This window comes from Schistocerca gregaria, chromosome 1, assembly GCF_023897955.1.
Source record: "Schistocerca gregaria isolate iqSchGreg1 chromosome 1, iqSchGreg1.2, whole genome shotgun sequence".
Classification (NCBI taxonomy): Eukaryota; Metazoa; Arthropoda; class Insecta; order Orthoptera; family Acrididae; genus Schistocerca; species Schistocerca gregaria.
In genome coordinates, this window is record NC_064920.1 from 757459262 (window position 1) to 757480445 (window position 21184).

At 42.2% G+C, this 21184-nt stretch overlaps 1 protein-coding gene across 2 annotated transcripts in view; it reads left to right on the forward strand.

Annotated features, from left to right (window-relative positions):
• The window catches only part of LOC126267885 (tenascin-like), a 156208-nt gene that overhangs the window by 90166 nt on the left and 44858 nt on the right, over positions 1–21184 (forward strand). For both annotated transcript variants that reach the window (XM_049973198.1, XM_049973205.1), the window contains 2 exons: positions 6818–6958; positions 18286–18405. In XM_049973198.1, the coding sequence (XP_049829155.1) occupies positions 6818–6958; positions 18286–18405 (261 nt within the window). The remainder of the gene's footprint in view (positions 1–6817; positions 6959–18285; positions 18406–21184) is intronic.

Genomic DNA, 21184 nt, shown 5'->3' on the forward strand with positions numbered 1-21184 from the left:
TACTTTTTTCGATGAAAGAATGTAATTTTTCAGTGCCATCAGTAGCTCCCTAAACAACAAATGCTGAGGTTTGTGGAGTAACATAAGTGAAGACAACACACGCTAACTTTTGTACTGAGGCTGTGCTTTTTTATAAGCTATTGACCTTAGTTTCCTCTGTTTCTCACTTAATAAACAGAATGAACCACAGTTGCAGTATACTCGCACAATTGTGTCTGTTCAACGTGTTAATGAGGTATAAGTGTCTAAACTCCGCTGTGTTTTGGAAAAAGAAGCAAATTTTAACATGGCATCAATAGGAATGTAGGTTTTACACAAAATTAGTCACTCATGACGTTTCCTTGAAAGCAACAAATGCTTAACAACCTAGGCTAAATTAAATCGCTGATTTTACTGCATTTTCAGCGGAATTCGTTACAAATACTGTCCTAGGCATAGGTGATAGCAGATCTTTTTGAATGATCACCATGCAAGTGTGGGATTGGAGGGGCTCCACTCAACACCTACAAAGAATGTGAGCTTGGGTTTCGGATTAGAATGGCACTTCCCCTCCAGCACTCGGAATTTCCCCACCACAGATCTCCCAACACATACACTGCTGATTGCACGTATACTAGGCACATTATTTTTCATGCACTGTAACTGTGACCCCCATGCCAATGTTCTGGTTTACCTTTGGCAAGAAGAAAGTGCGCTCAGAGCTGGTGGCAGTGTGCGATCGCCCTTTAGCGTGACTGAGCAAGTGAGCTGGTGAAAGCTAAGTGACATGGTTCGATACTGAGTGCTCGAATACCTACAGGGGATGTCCCCATGTATAACACTGATCTTTTGAAACCACCTGTTGCGTGGTCTACGGTACAAATCCCAGATATCACATCCACCAGCCATTCATCTTGTCAGTTCGGTGTTTGGGGGTCATTGGTAAAATAAAATTTCTCATTTTCACAATGGCCTCAAAAATAAGACTGCATTTCGAAACAGAACCGCATTCTAGCTACTAAGTAAGAAATTTCACTGGTATGTTGAAGGTAATGTCAAAAGACCCATCTGGACAATCTGTATTTTTAAATCTTTACTGAAAAAATTGTCATTATTTTTATTCAGTTAATTGATTTAAACATAATTTTTCATCCAGAATGAGATTTCCACTCCGCAGCGGAGTGTGCGCTGATGTGAAACTTCCTGGCAGATTAAAACTGTGTGCCCGACCGAGACTCGAGACCTTTGCCTTTCGCGGGCAAGTGCCCTACCAACTGAGCTACCGAAGCACGACTCACGTCCGGTACTCACAGCTTTACTTCTGCCAGTATCCGTCTCCTACCTTCCAAACTTTACAGAAGCTCTTCTGCGAAACTTGCAGAACTAGCACTCCTGAAAGAAAGGATACTGCGGAGACATGGCTTAGCCACAGCCTGGGGGATGTTTCCAGAATGAGATTTTCACTCTGCAGCGGAGTGTGCGCTGATATGAAACTTCCTGGCAGATTAAAACTGTGTGCCCGACCGAGACTCGAACTCGGGGCATAACAACCAGCGAACTTAATCATTCCGATTGTTTCGAACTAAAATCCTTTATTCTACAGAAGTACAATGAATAACGACATTATACAAATATAGGAACGCTGCTTAATTGTGAAGTTCACAAGCTTTTTACTTAGTGTGTGACAAAACCTCTCACTAGCAAGTGAAAGCAAACACTTTTAAATTCCAGTTACAGAGCTGGCCATGTCTTCTGATCTCGAAATGGCTTTGCTACTCTACTTTTAAAGAGGAACATGTATATATGCCAATTACTTTTGATGTGTATGATATCAGTTAACCTAAACAGCATCTGATTAATTGTAAATGCATACAAAGAACTGTTATCAAAAATACTCAGAGTGGCTATGTCATGAAACAATCACACACAGTGACTGTTATGTAACGGAAAATGTTCCATGTTAGAAAACGCATCGGTTGAATTTGTGTGAAATTTTGTAAACGTATATTGTTCCTAATTTTCTCTGGAAAAGTTCGTTTAGACCCTTCAACAGATTCTTACCTTGTAACAGATAACTCAGTTCTACTTTGTATGCACACTGGAAGAACTTGAAGTGGTGAAGCACGTGTACGTGAAATCTTATTTTATGTCGTTTGACAGGCTACATTAGGAAATTTAACTTTTGTTATTTTTTTGAAAATACGATTCATTGCCCATGCAATAGTGTGAGGAGTGACAGGGCAGGTTGTACCAAATCTACCTTTTACTTAATAGCTTCATGAAATATTTATAAATCTATAGCAGAGTATTCTGCAATTATATTGAATCCTTTTAATGACATAGAAAAGAAACTGAAACTAGCATGAAAAAGACCTTTACTTAGAAAATTATTCTTTTGCACAATATTTAAATTATGTAAGATTTATTCTTTGGCTTCCTTAAAGAAATATTTTAACAAACACTGGAGGAGGAAAGGTAATTACAATAGTGAACACATGCCTGATAATTCATCCTGGATACCAAAATTTACATATCGTTATATGCATCGAAATCTTAAGATTACAAATATTACTTGGCTAACGCTTGCAGCAAAATAAACACAATGAAAATTACCTTTTTCCCTCTCTATAAAATCTTCTGAAATCATCCTTTGTCCTCAGTTACACGTCAGAGAGCATCTCAACTCTCTGTGTGGTATGTCTGCCATCCAAGCTTCTCACCCTGTCATGATACAGCACTCTCCTTCCCTCTCTAGATAACAACTGCTTCCAACTCCTTCGTCCCCCATACCTCTACTCAACAATACCACAACGACTGGTAGCCAAAGAAGTCGTAAGAGTCCTGTATTCAGCCATTCAAGGCTGCTCATAGTGGTGAACATTCCAAACAAACTGTTAAATATGCAAGACAAATGTCATTTTTCATGATATGAACATCTTTTGTAACCGTTTCTCCTAATACGAACACCTTTCAGCCATCTTCATTATATCCCTCAAACTATATACAATAAGCAAAGAATGAATAATAATAGTAATAATATAAAGACAGTCTATAGCAGGGCACATTTTGTATCGATGAACCTAACATTATACATATAAACATTGATTTTAAATTCCGCTTCTAGAGAATTTTCTTTATGCGAAGTTAATATACTGTTTGAACAGCTTTTGTGTGTAACTTAGGGAAGTCAAACATCAGAGAATCAATAGTTACTTCAGGATTTATGTTTTTTTCTGAAGAAATAATTTCATGTGTATTACAAGAAAGTGAATATGGTTATTTATGTTACAATACGAACAATTTATTGAAGGTTTTTCTCAAGAAAGTGGTTTGTCCAATTTATTTAATTATGTTTACACCTAATCAAATTAGGTGTGAGATGAAAAACATATCATTTCTTTTTATTACACTTAAAAAATTAAAATATTGAAAAAAGCGCATACAAATAATGCTTTGTTTCTGTTTTACTCTAATGAGTAGGCTTAAAACAGTCAACACTTAATTCTATTTTATTTGTGGCTTTACATTATGTCCCCAACTGTCTTGTTCCATCAGGTCATCGAGTTAATTAATGACTCGAATGTTTACTCTTCACCGCTGTATTCCATTCTTAATCTGACTCGAAAATCACGCGCAGTTAACTGTACAGTGACGCTTACGTGGCTCCTACATGAGAATTAAGAGTCAAGTGTTACATTAACAAATGATTTTAAAAAATTCCTTGTTATTGGTGCCTTTCAGTTTGGTGAGAACAAATTTCAAGTGTCTAACAAGTTAGGCAAAGGCATTGTGTTTAGTGCCAGGGAGAAATTTCTAATTTGATCGCTGAACTTGGTCTATGTTTATCGTATTTATGGATGTAACGGAGACATTCCGAAAATCAGTGACATTTTAAAGGCCATAATAGACACAATCTTTTTCTCTGATTAGTCGCATACGAGGGCCTACACCACTGTATAGATAGTTTCAAAAAGTCTATCTCACTGCTGGGGACCATCCGTTATCTGAGACGCCAAGACAACCCCAACCCCTGCGTCTACTTCGAAGCTCCATAACAGCATGACTCTTTGTCGAAATCCTCCAGCCAGATTGTCTATCTATCTGGACAACATTTCCAGGTGGACTGTCATCGGAGGACAACGTGACCCCTCGCAGAGCTACCACACCAACATTGTATGAAAGCCCCTTTTCCTCTGCCTGACAATTATCAAGCACGTCCTACTAATGGTACATACACCAGCAACAGTCGCGTATTCTGTAGATCGATTCAAGTCGCTTGGATGAACAAAAGACAAAATTTTAATGTCTTGTCTTCATCGATGTCGTTAGAGACGGAGCACGACCCCGACCGCAGAGGATAGCCACGGCTTTATTTAAGGACATATTCCATCTCAAATTGATTTAAAGAAACCATTCTAAATTCTCCTATTTCTTTTTATTTTATTTATTTTTTTTTTTTTTTTGAGGTTTCCCGATAACTTACATTTACGTTCCGTTCCATCCTTCTGTGCTACAGATGAAAAATTTTATATAAGTCTCCCTCAGTTCCAGCCCAATGTTAAATCGTTAGACTAATTTGCTTGAGGCTCCTTTTTTTTAAAAAAAATAGCACTATTCTGTTTCCGATTATCCCTCAGTTGTAAAATCTTTCACTTCATCTGCAACTCCCTTTCAGTTTAGAGGTTCAACATATTATTTTTCTTTTTTCTATTGGCTACTCATAACTTTCTTTTTTTGTTTTATTTTTCCTTAATCCAAAATATTATGACTAGTGCCCACTGGACTCCGCATTAAAATTTAAGGTTTGGCAATATTTAGAGTCATTCAGTGAAGATGCAATTATAATCTACTATGTTGGTCGCGTTCTGTTTCCTACATTCTCGTGTGAGATGTCTCTTTATGTGATACATTCCATATTAGCCATGAGATCAGGTTGTTGCATTGCTGAAGTCCTTTGAAAGTAACAGTGTACAATGTTTCAGGAGCTGGTAGAAAAATTATAGGGGATGATACTATGAGTAGCGTCGATGAGATGAGGATGAGGCAGTGGACGTGCTAAGTGTAGTTGTTATTCTTTCTTGAGATGGTGCAGAAAAATCTTTCGTTTCCTTTATAGATGCTTTCAGTCCGGAGTTGGTCATATGGTCTCTGTTAAAGGTAGCTAAAGAACGAAATTTCGTGTTACGTGAATAACGCGGTAACGTAGATCATTGGGTTTGTCGTTCAACAGCCACGCCATAGCGGTTTGGAAGTGCGCTCTCCTTTCGCTGATGCAGTGGGGGAAGATCTTTCTTCTACGATACCACAATAGAGCACTATTCGTAGACACACAACAGTATCCTAATACTTCTAAGCATCCGAGTTAAGACTGTTGTGAGCGAAATTCTCGTCGGCAATCAATTTGATAAAGTGAGTTTGTGAGGAGGGGGGCGAGGAAGAGGGGGGATGGGGGAGAGGGTGAGAGTGCGATCTTTCGTGAGCTGAAGCAGCACTGCACATCACGTAAGTTGTTTACAGTTGATGCATATTAGCTGTGGCCACATTACTTAATCAGCTTGAAAATTTATCTTGAATTCGTGTAGAGGACATTCGCCACAGATCGCTTCCTGTTTCCCATTTTTTTGGGCGTTCGGGAAGGGGGAGACGTGGAGGAGTTGGGGTTGGGATAGAGATTGGGGGTAACGATGGATGCAGCTCTGCTTACAGTGTATCACTTTGCAGGAGACAGGTCACGCTTTGCACTGTCGGTGGCTTTCTTGATAAAGAGCAGTGATATACCACGACCGATCTAGATCGTCACTACCTAAACAATCATTCCAAAATTATTAACTGAAACGTGATCGAATCTTATTGTCACAATATATATAGCCTTTTGCATATGACTAAATTTTTGATGCATATTGATTAATGGTAGAGACACACCTATTTACCCTACACCACTGTGTATTCAGAATTTACTTTCATCCCGAATAATTGTACCTACACACTCAGTTATCATTCTGCATAAATTTTTACTTGAGTATTAATAAGCTGTGTGTTTATTTGTTGTAAAGAAGTGTCGATAAGAACGTTTGATATATGTCGATAGTAGTTTTCCCTTTCAACATCTACATCTACATCTACATCTACATGACTACTCTGCAATTCACATTTAAGTGCTTGGCAGAGGGTTCATCGAACCACAATCATACTATCTCTCTAGCATTCCACTCCCTAACAGCGAGCGGGAAAAACGAACACCTAAACCTTTCTGTTCGAGCTCTGATTTTTCTTATTTTATTTTGATGATCATTCCTACCTATGTAGGTTGGGCTCAACAAAATATTTTCGCATTCGGAAGAGAAAGTTGGTGACTGAAATTTCGTAAAAAGGTCTCGCCGCGACGAAAAACGTCTTTGCTGTAATGACTTCCATCCCAACTCGTGTATCATATCTGCCACACTCTCTCCCCTATAACGTGATAATACAAAACGAGCTGCCCTTTTTTGCACCCTTTCGATGTCCACCGTCAATCCCACCTGGTAAGGATCCCACGCCGCGCAGCAATATTCTAACAGAGGACGAACGAGTGTAGTGTAATCTTTCTCTTTAGTGGACTTGTTGCATCTTCTAAGTGTCCTGCCAATGAAACGCAACCTTTGGCTCGCCTTCCCGACAATATTATCTATGTGGTCCTTCCAACTGAAGTTGTTCGTAATTTTAACACCCAGGTACTTAGTTGAATTGACAGCCTTGAGAATTGTAGTATTTATCGAGTAATTGAATTCCAACGGATTTCTTTTGGAACTCACGTGGATCATCTCACAACAAACTAAAGTCATGTTGCGACCCGTTGCAGGAATCTACAAGGCTTGTAGTGCCGACGTGGACTGCACCGAGTTCGTGAACGCGCAGTGCGGCAACAGTGGCAGCTGTTCCTGCAAAGCTGGGTACCACGCCATCACCGACACTGACCGGCGCAAGATCTACTGTGCCAAAGGTAGGCGCACTTCCGCACCAGCCTCTACAAATAACAGTGTGTTTGATTTGTAAGCGATTAGAAAGCAGCCAGCGAGGCTAAACAAAATGTGACTTTTCACTCATGTTCTACAAGCAGGTTGAACTGAACGTTCTAGAGAGTTGTATTCCTACATGTACAGGAATTCACATTTTCGAGAACTACGCTCGTCTACATACTTGTCCAGAGAGCAGCTTTGTAGCATATGTTCTTTAACCTGCCAGCTGTTGGAAGAAAACATGGTATTTATGTAGAATTGCTACGCCGTCTATTGTAACATGATTGTCAGTGAACTTGCAAGGTCGGCAGAATGTTGTTGTTCTGGTCTTCAGTCGTGAGACTGGTTTGATGCAGCTCTCCATGCTACCCTATCCTGTGCAAGCTTCTTCATCTCCCAGTACTTACTGCAACCCACATCCTTCTGAATGTGCTTAGTGTATTCATCTCTTGGTCTCCCTCTACGATTTTTACCCTCCACGCTGCCAATGCTAAATTCGTCATCCCTTGATGCCTCAGAACATGTCCTACCAACCGGTCTCTTCTTCTGGTCAAGTTGTGCAACAAACTTCTCTTCTCCCCGATCCTATTCAATACTTCCTCATTAGTTATGTGATCTACCCATCTAATCTTCAGCATTCTTCTGTAGCACCACATTTCGAAAGCTTCTATTCACTTCTTGTCCAAACTATTTATCGACCATGTTTCACTTCCATACATGGCTACAATCCATACAAATACTTTCAGAAACGACTTCCTGACACTTAACCCTATACTCGATGTTAACAAATTTCTCTACTTCAGAAACGCTTTCCTTGCCATTGTCAGTCTACATTTTATATCCTCTCTACTTCGACCATCATCAGTTATTTTGCACCACAAATAGCAAAACTCCTTTACTACTTTAAGTGTCTCATTTTCTAATCTAATTCCCTCAGCATCAGTCGACTTAATTCGACTGCATTCCATTATCCTCGTTTTGCTTTTGTTGATATTCATCTTATATCCTCCTTTCCAGACACTGTCCACTCCGTTCAACTGCTCTTCCAAGTCCTATGCTGTCCCTGACAGAATTACAATGTGATCGGCGAACCACATAATTTTTATTTATTCTCCATGGATTTTAATACCTACTCAGAATTTTTCTTTTGTTTCCTTTACTGCTTGCTCAATATACAGATTGAATAACATCGGGGAGAGGCTACAACCCTACCTCACTCCCTTCCCAACGCTGCTTCCCTTTTGTGCCCCTCGACTCTTATAACTGCCATCTGGTTTCTGTACAAATTGTAAATAGCCTTTCGCTCCTTGGAATTTACCCCTGCCACCTTTAGAATTTGAAAGAGAGTATTCCAGTCAACATTGTCATAAGCTTTCTCTGAGTCTACAAATGCTAGAAACGTAGACTGACTTCGGCTTCCCACGTTGGCATAAATTGGGCCCTGAAAGAAATATGACTATTTCATTTTTACTCTCAGGCGGTCACTACCGCTGTGATACTTTCCAGTTAAACGCAACAGTCCTGAAGAAAATCACAGTGAGCATTACTCCAAAAAAGCAGTAAGTCTTTCAACCAGCGATCTACTATGAGTTTGACCTACTTCGTATAAAAAAAAATAAATAATAAATATTTCACACTGATCGTAGTGTTGTTTGGCAACTCAGAGAGGTCATTCCAACTGGAATAAAATTATTTTCGGAGGAATAGGATAAAAATCAAAACCACAATGTCAAAAACGAGGTGCCGCGGCTGCTTTGAAAGTACCCTGAATCAGTTGCACAAGTTCCGACTCTACACGACGATGTTCTGGGACAGCGGCAGGTGGTCTAGCCACGTGCCACACGTCTTCAGGTAAGCCATGAAAGCCTGGCATCGCCGTCCCACGACGCACAGTTCGGTAGTGGACTGTGCGCACTTCGAATACGCGTCAGAGGGTAGCGCGGCTGACGGAGGAAGTACGAACCTCAGCTCTCCAGGCGATAGTCACGTTACTGGTGACACACAAACTTGACATCAATAGAAACATATTAATATCGTTTACTACGCAAGCCAACAGCAGTGTCCAGTTAAATACTCATTTATAGGTTAGATGTACACTGCCCGAAAAAATTACACTACTGGCAATTAAAATTGCTACACCAAGAAGAAATTCAGATGATAAACGGGTATTCATTGGACAAATATATTATACTACAACTGACATGTGATTAAATTTTCACGCAATTTGCGTGCATAGACGAGAAATTTGTACCCAGAACAACCATCTCTAGCCTTAGCAACGGCCTTAATACGCCCTCGGCATTGAGTCGAACAGAGCTTGGATGGGGTGTACAGGTACAGCTGCCCATGCAGCTTCAACACGACACCGCAGTTTATCAAGAGTAGTGACTGGCGTATTGTGACGAGCCAGCTGCTCGGCCACCTTTGACCAGACGTTTTCAGTTGGTGAGGGATCTGGAGAATGTGCTGCCAGGGCAGCAGTCGAACATTTCCAGTATCCAGAAAGGCCTGCAACATGCCGTCGTGCATTATCCTGCTGAAATGTAGGTTTCGCAGGGATCGAATGAAGGGATAGAGCAAAGGGTCGTAACACATCTGAAATGTAACGGCCACTGTTCAAAGTGCCGTCAATGCGAACAAGAGGTGTAACCAATGGCACCCCATACCATCTCGCCGGGTGATACGCCAGTACGGCGATGACGAATACACGCTTCCAATGTGCGTTCACCGCGATGTCGCCAAACATGGATGCGACCACCATGATGCTGGAAACAGAACCTGGATTCATCCGAAAAAATGACGTTTTGCCATTCGTGCACCCAGGTGCGTCGTTGACTACACAATCGCAGGCGCTCCTGTCGGTGATGCAGCATCAATGGTAACCGCAGCCATGGTCTCCGAGCTGATAGTCCATGCTGCTGCAAATATCGTCGAACTGTTCGTGCAGACGGTTGTTGTCTTGCAAACGTCCCCATCTGTTGACTCAGGGATCGAGACGTGGCTGCACGATCCGTTACAGCCATGTGGAAAAGATGCCTCTCATCTCGACTGCTAGTGATACGAGGACGTTGGGATCCAGCACGGCGTTCCGTATTACCCTCCTGAACCCACCGATTCCATATTGTGCCAGCAGTCATTGGATCTCGACCAACGCGGGCAGCAATGTCGCGATACGATAAACCGCAACCGCGATAGGCTACAATCCGACCTCTATGAAAGTCGGAGACGGGATGGTACGCATTTCTCCTCCTTACAAGAGGCATCACAACAACGTTTCACCAGGCAACGCCGGTAAACTGCTGTTTGCGCATGAGAAATCGGTTGGAAACTTTCCTCATGTCAGCACGTTGTAGGTGTCGCCACCGGCGCCAACCTTGTGTAAATGCTTTAAAAAGCTAATCATTTGCATATCACAGCATCTTAATGCTGTCAGTTAAATTTCGTGTATGTAGCACTTCATTTCGTGGTGAAGCAATTTTAATGGCTAGTAGTGTAGTACACCTGGATTGGCGGTGATGGCATATCGCTCCTGGGGCATAGTAGAGGTATTGTTAATGATATCAAAGAACGCTGTCTATGTCCATACAGGGAATGCTCGCAGCCAGACGGCTCAGTGTACTGCAAACGTGTGAAGCAAGCAGGTAACCATGCCACGGACACACGCTCGTGCTTTCTACAGCCAAGTGAACGAGTCTGGAGGGGTTCGAAGTGTGGCCTTTCGAGTGGCGGAATGGACATTTCGGAGAATTGCCACACAAGTTGGACGTGTTGCGTCGTTTGTGCTACGATGATGATATCAGTAGTTATGCGAATTTACTCACACCCGTAGACGAGGTGACGTCCTTCCAGTACAGACGCACGCCAGAATCGTATTGGAAGGGCAGTAGTGGCAGATCGTACAGGTACCACAGCACAGGTAAGAGGGCTTGTGAGTCCAGACGTGTCAACAAGAACTGTGGCGAATCGGGTATTAACAGTGGGACTAAAGGCAAGCACACCTCTAGCCCATCTTCCACTCAGCCAAAACATCGATGTCCAAGGTTCGATTGGTGCCGTCAGCGTATCACTTGATAGATCGTCAGAGTATCACTTGAAAGAGGGAATGGCGCAACGTGCTCTTCAGTGATGAAAGGAGATTCTACTTGTACGCAAGTAATAGTCGTTTGCACGTACGACTCGGTGAGCGCTGTCTCGTAGAATGCATTCGCCCAACACACACTTACTCCACCCCTGGCTTTATGGCTGGGGTGCGATAAGCTACAACTGTCGATCACTTTGGTGTTTATGGAGGGGACACTAATCAGCGCTCGTTACGTGCACAGTGGTGTTAGACCCGTTCCTTCGCCGTTCATGCAACAGGAAGGTGACGTGTTGCTCCAAAAGGATAATGTTCGCTCACACACTGCCTGTAATTCTCAGCGTGGTCTGAAAGACGTGCAGCTACTTCTCTGGGCAGGACGATCTCCGGATTTGTCTCCACCGAAGCACGTTTGGGATATTATGGGACGGGAAGTGACTCTTGCTACTCATCAACCAACAACCCTTACAGAACTATGTGAACAGCTCCCGCAGGTGTGGCATAACATCCCAGGAAATTATTCGCAACTGTATTCTTGGCGTGCATTGCCGCCTATGGTGGCTCATTATTTAAATTTACAATAAAGGATATTCAATTTAACTATTTTGTTTGGTATATTTTCAAAAATTGAATTAATGATCTACATTTCTGATCAACTGAATGGTGGACAGTTATTTCGTTCTAAGAAAGGCTATTAGATACGATATAATTTGCTGTTGAATTACGCTAATTAGTTTGCTTAAATATTGGATTCTATGTCAGCGACAATGTTTTAATGAGGAAGCTAAGTACCTGGAATCTAAATGAATGGAAGAATTGCTAATATATCTTCGTCACTTGCTGTAGCGATACTTCACTTAGTAATTGTCTTTTTCATCTAGTTTATGAGGAGGTTAGTAATCAGATATATGTTTATATATGAATAGTGACAAAAAATCTGAAATTGCTGGTGTTTGTAATTAGCATGTTATTTACGTGAACTATTTACACTTATGCTTTCTAAATAACCAAAAGACTGTAACACATATTAAATTTAAGGTGATTAAGTCCTGCTTCAATATTCGAAATTCTTTGGTACTGGGCAAATGTCATATAAATGACAATATCGAAGATACCACAAAACTTTCAAAACAATAATAATAATAGTAATAATAATAATGATAATTTCGGGGGAAGCAAAACATAAAAACTGCAAAGAATCGATCTGCTTTTTTACATAATCTCTTTGTTACTAATACCTGTAAAATCTTGTTATTGTTGTTTCCACTCTGTGAGTTGTTAAAATTATGTTTTGATATCATTTCAACAAGTTCTATTTATGATACAAGCTTCAACGTCTTGTGGAATTTGGTAGAAAAGGACTATTGCACAAAAAAGTAGTGTCTTAGAATGTAGTTCAAAACGCAGACACAAACATTTTTGATCATTTGAACAATGAGATAAATGTTTGACAAGCAGTGAAACAGATTTTAAATGTAATCTGAAACAATTTCTTCCAGAAGAAATTGCACTGCCGGAAAGAAATTAGTATAAACTTTTTGTTTCTAATTCACTAAATTTATTGTCGCAACAGTGCTTATGATTACATTTACAAATCAATAAAAAAAATTGGTTCTGAGGTACCAGGTATCGACCCATGTTGAAACAGCCATATTAATGCGAGGTGTAGCCTCCATGGGCGGCAATACAGGCGCTGACTCTGGCATACAGTTGCTCATACGTATGGCGAATACTGTCTTGGGATATGTAATGCTACCCATGCTGGACCTGTTCACATAGTTCTGTAAGAGTTGTTGGTTGATGAGTAGCAAGAGTCACTTCACGTCCCATAATATCCCAAACGTGCTTCGGTGGAGACAAATCCGGAGGTCGTGCTGCCCAGGGAAGCAGCTGCACGTCTTTCAGACCACGCTGAGTTTTACAGGCAGTGTGTGAGCGAACATTATCCTTTTGGAACAACACGTCACCTTGCTGTTGCATGAACGGCGAAGGAACGAGTCTAACAGCATTGTGCACCTGCCAAGCAGTGGTTTGTGTACCCTCCATAAACACTCCAAAGGTGAGCAAGAGTAATAGCTTATCGCATCCCAGACCATAAGGCCTGGGGTGGTGCCAGTGTGTGTTGGAAGAATACACTCTACGAGACAGCGCTCACCAAGACGTACGTACGTGCAGACGACTATCACTTGTGTGCAAGTAGAATCTGCAGTGATCGCTGATGCCATTTTTAATCAGCCTGCGGCAAGTTTGAAAGGAGCAAGATACATGTCCGCTGATACGGGGAAATATATCGTGGATGACATAGTATAAATTAACAGTGAGAAAATGTACCGGAATTTATCTATATTTCGCGCCCGGGAGTGTATTCAATAATTCAGTAACTGACTTAAATGATTAATCGAACTGTGAATGTGTAATTTGTATAATTGATTATGTTAAACTTCGGTAACGATGATCATCTACTATGACAACAGGACCACACTGTGAATTGTGTTGTCTCCAGCAGTTAGTGTACACACCGTTTCCGTACTGAAATGCCTATTAGAATTGAAGAACAGAGATTTAAGAACTTTATTTAGTGACTATGTTAATTATTTGTTTGTCACATGTGAACTTTTGTATACAGCTACTTATGTTAGGTTACTGCACTTAAATAATATTGCAGGGCGCCAGTGCGGTATGTGACTAGATATTTATCTGTGCATAATTTAAATAAATGATAGTCAGTCTGGTCATAAACAGTAATTTATTCAGCATCTCAGTGCAAGTAAAGTGTTTGAACTATAAATGTGGTGTAGTCTACATATTGACAATTGGCTACTTGCAACCACTACCTTATCAGCCTGATTCGAGGAAGGCGCAGCTCTATAGCACAGTTAACGTTTACCATATACCATACACATCCCGGCATTCTTTTGGAACGAATTTATAAAGACCCTAACTCTCTATGCCATTCTTAATTATAGTTCTCTCTTTCTCTTTCATAATTATTGTGTGGCTTTGACTAAGTCGTGCTACCTTGCTATAACCTTGGCTGTCTATCGTAACGTGTAACTTCAGACACACTACTAAAAACAACAACACTAAGAGTTCGTATCTTATTTTGGAGTAAACAGAATTATTTTACTAATCTTAACCGCCCCTGTACCTGTCTGAATATTAATTAGGCTGTCGTACTTCCGTCGAAGCTTTTACTGGGCAAACTAGCTGCTCGTTGTATCTAGAAACATCGTCGTCGGAGCTGAATCGCTGAGACCACAATTAACGCTGACAGGTACTGTGAGACTCTGAAAAAACTCAAACGTGCAATTCAGAACCGGAGAAGATGAATGTTGAGCAAGGGCGTGACAACGCTCGCCCACACATCGCTCAGCAAACCGTCGCTCTCCTGCAACAGATTCAATGGAACATAATCACCCACCCACCCTATAGTCCTGACTTGGCGCCTAGTGACAGCCACCTGTTCCCTAGGTTAAAAGACCACTTGGCCGGAAAGCGATTCGCTCCGACGGCGAGGTGAAAGAAGAGGTTGATAACTTTCTGAACAACATGGCGGCGAGCTGGTATGACATGGGCATACAAAAAGTGCCAGAGCGTCTACAAAAATGCATCGACAGAAATGGTGATTATGTAGAAAAATAGCTGAATGTTCAGGCTGTAAACTGATGTAAACCGTTATAGAAATAAACAGGTCTATGTACTTATAAAAAAATAGGAGACCTTCCTTTTGGGATTACCCTCGTACTTGCCAAAGGTACAGACCTGTCAACGGTCTGTAGGGTCGTTCGTCAAGTATTTTGTAAACCACTTCTCTCGTGGATGAATTACATTTCTTGAAGATTCTTCCAATGACTCTGCCTGGCATCTAGTTTTCCTGCCATTAGTTTTATATGACGATTCCACTTTAGGTCGCTCCAGGTGATTATTCCCAGTTATTTTACGACGGCTAGTGTTCTCACCAAAAGTGTAAACGCTACGTTTATTTACATTCAGGGTCAGGTTGCCAATCCCGGTAAAAGTCACTGATCCTCTGGAGGTCTTCCTAAATTTCTCTAGAGTCTTATGGCATTGTAGCCTTACTATGTTGTTGTGTGTTACACACATAGACTCCTGGAAATTGAAATAAGAACACCGTGAATTCATTGTCCCAGGAAGGGACACATTCCTGGGGTCAGATACATCACATGATCACACTGACAGAACCACAGGCACATAGACACAGGCAACAGAGCATGCACAATGTCGGCACTAGTACAGTGTATATCCACCTTTCGCAGCAATGCAGGCTGCTATTCTCCCATGGAGACGATCGTAGAGATGCTGGATGTAGTCCTGTGGAACGGCTTGCCATGCCATTTCCACCTGGCGCCTCAGTTGGACCAGCGTTCGTGCTGGACGTGCAGACCGCGTGAGACAACGCTTCATCCAGTCCCAAACATGCTCAATGGGGGACAGATCCGGAGATCTTGCTGGCCAGGGTAGTTGACTTACACCTTCTAGAGCACGTTGGGTGGCACGGGATACATGCGGACGTGCATTGTCCTGTTGAAACAGCAAGTTCCCTTGCCGGTCTAGGAATGGTAGAACGATGGGCTCGATGACGGTTTGGATGTACCGTGCACTATTCAGTGTCCCATCGACGATCACCAGAGGTGTACGGCCAGTGTAGGAGAACGCTCCCCACACCATGATGCCGGGTGTTGGCCCTGTGTGCCTCGGTCGTATGCAGTCCTGATTGTGGCGCTCACCTGCACGGCGCCAAACACGCATACGACCATCATTGGCACCAGGGCAGAAGCGACTCTCATCGCTGAAGACGACACGTCTCCATTCGTCCCTCCATTCACGCCTGTCGCGACACCATTGGAGGCGGGCTGCACGATGTTGGGGCGTGAGCGGAAGACGGCCTAACGGTGTGCGGGACCGTAGCCCGGCTTCATGAAGACGGTTGCGAATGGTCCTCGCCGATACCCCAGGAGCAACAGTGTCCCTAATTTGCTGGGAAGTGGCGGTGCGGTCCCCTACGACACTGCGTAGGATCCTACGGTCTTGGCGTGCATCCGTGCGTCGCTGCGGTCCGGTCCCAGGTCGATGGGCACGTGCACCTTCCGCCGACCACTGGCGACAACATCGATGTACTGTGGAGACCTCACGCCCCACGTGTTGAGCAATTCGGCGGTACGTTTAGCCGGCCTCCCGCATGCCCACTATACGCCCTCGCTCAAAGTCCGTCAACTGCACATACGGTTCACGTCCACGCTGTCGCGGCATGCTACCAGTGTTAAAGACTGCGATGGAGCTCCGTATGCCACGGCAAACTGGCTGACACTGACGGCGGCGGTGCACAAATGCTGCGCAGCTAGCGCCATTCGACGGCCAACACCGCGGTTCCTGGTGTGTCCGCTGTGCCGTGCGTGTGATCATTGCTTGTACAGCCCTCTCGCAGTGTCCGGAGCAAGTATGGTGGGTCTGACACACCGGTGTCAATGTGTTCTTTTTTCCATTTCCAGGAGTGTATTTGGAAACTAGTTAAGGAAGTCCTTCTAACAAAAGTTTTTTCCTCCGTCTTGTGTTGATAGAATGGATACTCCCGGTTTTTCTAAACATGTCGTTAATCATAAATCTCTTTTGCGAGTAGGTATATTTCTATGTCAGTGTAAGCACTGCTAACTCATTGGTATTGTGGCCTGTATGGGCATCCAAATTTAACACAAAACAAAAAACATGCTACAAGGTGTGTTTATAAAATAAAGGGACTATTGCTATAAAACATTTTATTTTAAAAACATACATATATATTTAGTTATTTTGACCCTCAATACATTCTCATCCTCTATACCTATACGAGTCCAAGCTAATTTTCCTTTGATGGAAGTGTAGGAAGTCTTCCTCTGTAACCTCCTAGATGATGAGCGGTGATTTTTCTTTCGCCTCTTCAACGTACTGAAGTCTTGTTGCTTTTAATGCAGATTTGATCTTAGGGAATAAATAAAAGTTATATGATGCCAGGTCAGGCCAATAAGATAGATATTCTAACACTGGGACGCTGTACTTCGCTATAAATGTCGTTTATAGACAATGCGGCATGAACAGGAGTGTTGTCTTGATGCACCACAAATGACTTGTTCTTACACGAGTCGAGCAGATTTTACTTAGTTTTCTCACAGAGCTGTGCAAGAACCTCAAGTTAGTATAACCGATTAATAGTTTGATCTTCAGGAACCCAATGACTATACACAATTCCATAAATATAGAATCTTCGTCTGCTCATTCGAGCTTTTTTCGCTCTCGGTGAAGTTGGACCCTTACAGTGCACGGACTGGCGTTTAGTTTCTGGATCATAAGTGAAAAACGAAGATTCTTGATTTTCTCTGCTCGAGAACTGGATGTTGTGTTGTCCTTACATTTGTATCGTCATAATTGACATTACTATTAAGATGGCCGAATGGGCACGGTTAGAAAGCCAGTAATTCTAAAAAAAAAAGATTCGTGAATTTTTCACTGTTTACAGGAAATTAGAATCATTTCAATGATAATCAAAGTGTCAGTAGAAACATTTTCACGAGCTTCTTTTCGTTGGCTCGTCAGAAGTTTCTGCACTTGTTAAAACTGATTATGTGAAATCTGTCATATGTATTCGTTGTCAATTACTACAGTTTCGACAAGCGATCGAATACTGAACCGATGATTAGATCAAATCAGACTACCTACTTTTTCGATGTTTTCGTCCATCTTTGATGTTGAATGGCACCAGGGCGTGAGTCGTCTTGAACGTTTTCCAGGCCATCTTGGAAAAGCTTGAACCACCCAGAAACTCACGTACGTCATAAGCAGTCCTCGCCATACACTTCTTTTAGTAAAAAATTGGTTTCAGTAGCAGTTTTTCCCAGTTTCATGTCGAACTCCACGACAATTAGTAGCTGTATTATTACACTTATCTAAACAAAATAACCTCCCTTACACAAACGAAGGCCACGGTCGCACTGATTTGTCTACAGACACCAGAGATGCCGCATACGACTCCTAAGAAAGGTTCACGCTTCAGTTATTGGCAGCTCACTTTGGTGCATGCGTACCTACTCTGTGACGGCATCAGTTCTGATATATTGTAGCCACAACTCGTAAAATGACGCAAACGGTTCATTTGTGTCTCGGGCTTTAGAACAGCTTTTCTCGATTATCCTAAGAGGAGAGTATTGTACCGGAATGTGTGAGTCCCGCCGTGTGTTGCAGGGCTGCGGGAGGAGTGCTCGGCGCCATCGGACTGCGTGAGCAATGCCGAGTGCCGCGACGGCCGCTGCTCCTGCCTGCCGGACTACCTGCCCAGCTTCAACGGCGCCCGCTGCCACCACAGTGAGTACGCGAAGCCCTGCCTGCAAGCTGCAGTTCGTGGCACCAGACAACAGGTGTAGCACACACGTAGGGTTCAAGAAATGCGTATCTGCCGATCAGCTGTTTTATTGAAAACCTCAAGCATCAATTGGTTTCGGTCTTAGACCATTATCAACGGATATCTATCCAGAGGTACTAACACAGACAATTATAGTGCAAATATACAGGGTGGTCCATTGATCGTGACCGGGCCAAATATCTCACGAAATAAGCGTCAAACGAAAAAACTACAAAGAACGAAACTCGTCTAGCTTGAAGGGGGAAACCAGATGGCGCTATGGTTGGCCTACTAGATGACTGACGCTGCCATAGGTCAAACGGATATCAACTGCGTTTTTTTTATATAGGAACCCCCATTTTTTATTACATATTCGTGTAGTACGTAAAGAAATATGGATGTTTTACTTCGACAGCTTTTTTCGCTTTGTGACAGATAGCGCTGTAATAGTCACAAACATATGGCTCACAATTTTAGACGAACAGTTGGTAACAGGTATGTTTTTTAAATTAAAATACAGAACGTAGGTACGTTTGAACATTTTATTACGGTTATGTGTGAACTTATCATTTCTGATAACGCATGGTGTTACGGCGTGATTGCCTGTAAATACCACATTGCCGCAATAAATGCTCAAACTGATGTCCGTCAACCTCAATGCATTTGGCAATACGTGTAACGACATTCCTCTCAACAGCGAATAGTTCGCCTTCCGTAATGTTCGCACATGCATTGACAATGCGCTGACCCATGTTATCAGGCGTTGTCGGGGGATAACGATAGCAAATATTTTCCCCACAGAAACAAATCCGTGGACGTCAGATCCCGTGAACGTGCTTCGACGACCAATCCACCTATCATGAAATATGCTATTCAATACCGCTTCAACCGCACGCGAGCTATGTGCCGGACATCCATCATGTTGGAAGTACATCGCCATTCTGTAATGCAGTGAAACATCTTGTAGTAACATCGGTAGAACTTTACGTAGGAAATCGGCATACATTGCACCATTTAGATTGCCATCGATAAAATGGGGGCCAGTTATCCTTCCTCCCACAATGCCGCACCATACATTAACCCGACAAGGCCGCTGATGTTCCACTTGTCGCAGCCATAGTGGATTTTCCGTTGCCCAATAGTGCATATTATGGCGGTTTACGTTACCGCTGTTGGTGAATGACGCTTCGTCGCTAAATACAAAGCGTGAAAAAAATCTGTCATCGTCCCGTAATTTCTCTTGTGCCCAGTTGCAGAACTGTACACGACGTTCCAAGTCGTCGCCATAAGCAATTCCTGGTGCATAGAAATATGGTACGGCTTCAATCGATGTTGATGTAGCGTCCTCAACGCCGACGTTTTTGAGATTCCCGATTTTCGTACAATTTGTCTGCTACTGATGTACGGATTAGCCGCGACAGCAGCTAAAACACCTACTTTGGCATCATCATTTGTTGCAGGTCGTTGTTGACGTTTCACGTGTGGCTGAACACTTCCTGTTTCCTTAAATAACGTAACTATCCGGAGAACGGCCCGGACACTTGGATGATGACGTCCAGGATACCGAGTAGCATACATAGCACACGCTCGTTGGGCATTTTGATCACAATAGCCATACATCAACACGATATCGACCTTTTCCTCAATTGGTAAACGGTCCATTTTAACATGGGTAATGTATCACGAAGCAAATACCGTCCGCACTGGCGGAATGTTACGTGATACCACGTACTTACAAGTTTGTGACTATTACAGCGCCATCTAGCACAAAGCGAAAAAAGTGGTCGAACTAAAACATTCATACTTCTTTACGTACTACACGAATATGTAATAAAAATGGGTAATCCTATTTTTAAAAAACGCAGTTGATATTCGTTTGACCTGTGCCAGTGCCGCCAACCATAGCGCCATCTGGTTTCCCCCTTCAAGCTAGACAAGTTTCGTTCTTTGTAGTTTTTTCGTTTGACGCTTGTTTCATTGGATATTTGGCCCGGTCACGATCAACGGACCACCCTGTATATATTAAGAAATTATAAAGATGAACAAAACGAATGTAACTCTATAAAAGATTAAGAACCCTTAAAGTAGATACATCTCCGCTGTCAATTATTTGACAATGGATACAGCCTAAGTGTTATAATATGCAATAATTTCCAGTCCAGTAAGTGATGCACAGGACATTTATTGTGCACTCAGTAGTGACGTCAGTTAACAGTACTGCCATGGTACAAACATGAAGAGTTGGTCGAAGAGCTTCTCTAAACCTCTTTATTGTATGTTACAAAGTATATCGATCACGAGTTGATTAACTGCTGATTGCAGGACACTAGGCCATCTTTGGTGAACTTTTTTGATACTTCATCTTGTAAACAGGAAGCGGCACACAAAGTTACCGTTACAAATATAGAAGAACATCTATCTCACAACAAGAACATACAAACCCCTTCAATACCTAGATGGTAAACAGTAGCACAACTATTTCATAATGATCCATGAGGTGTATAAAAACAAACATCAGTCACAACAGAAACGTAATGTACATGGTGTTGATAACATACAACTGACTAAAAGTAGAATTCTTACATACAGGTATAAATTGTCATCATTCATTTACAGCCTATTTACATTATTCAACTTTTACCATTAGGTAATGATTATGTATGAAAGACCACATCAAATGTCAATGTCATATCACTTTTATTGTTTATTTTGAGAAACGAGATCTAGCTACAATATTACTAT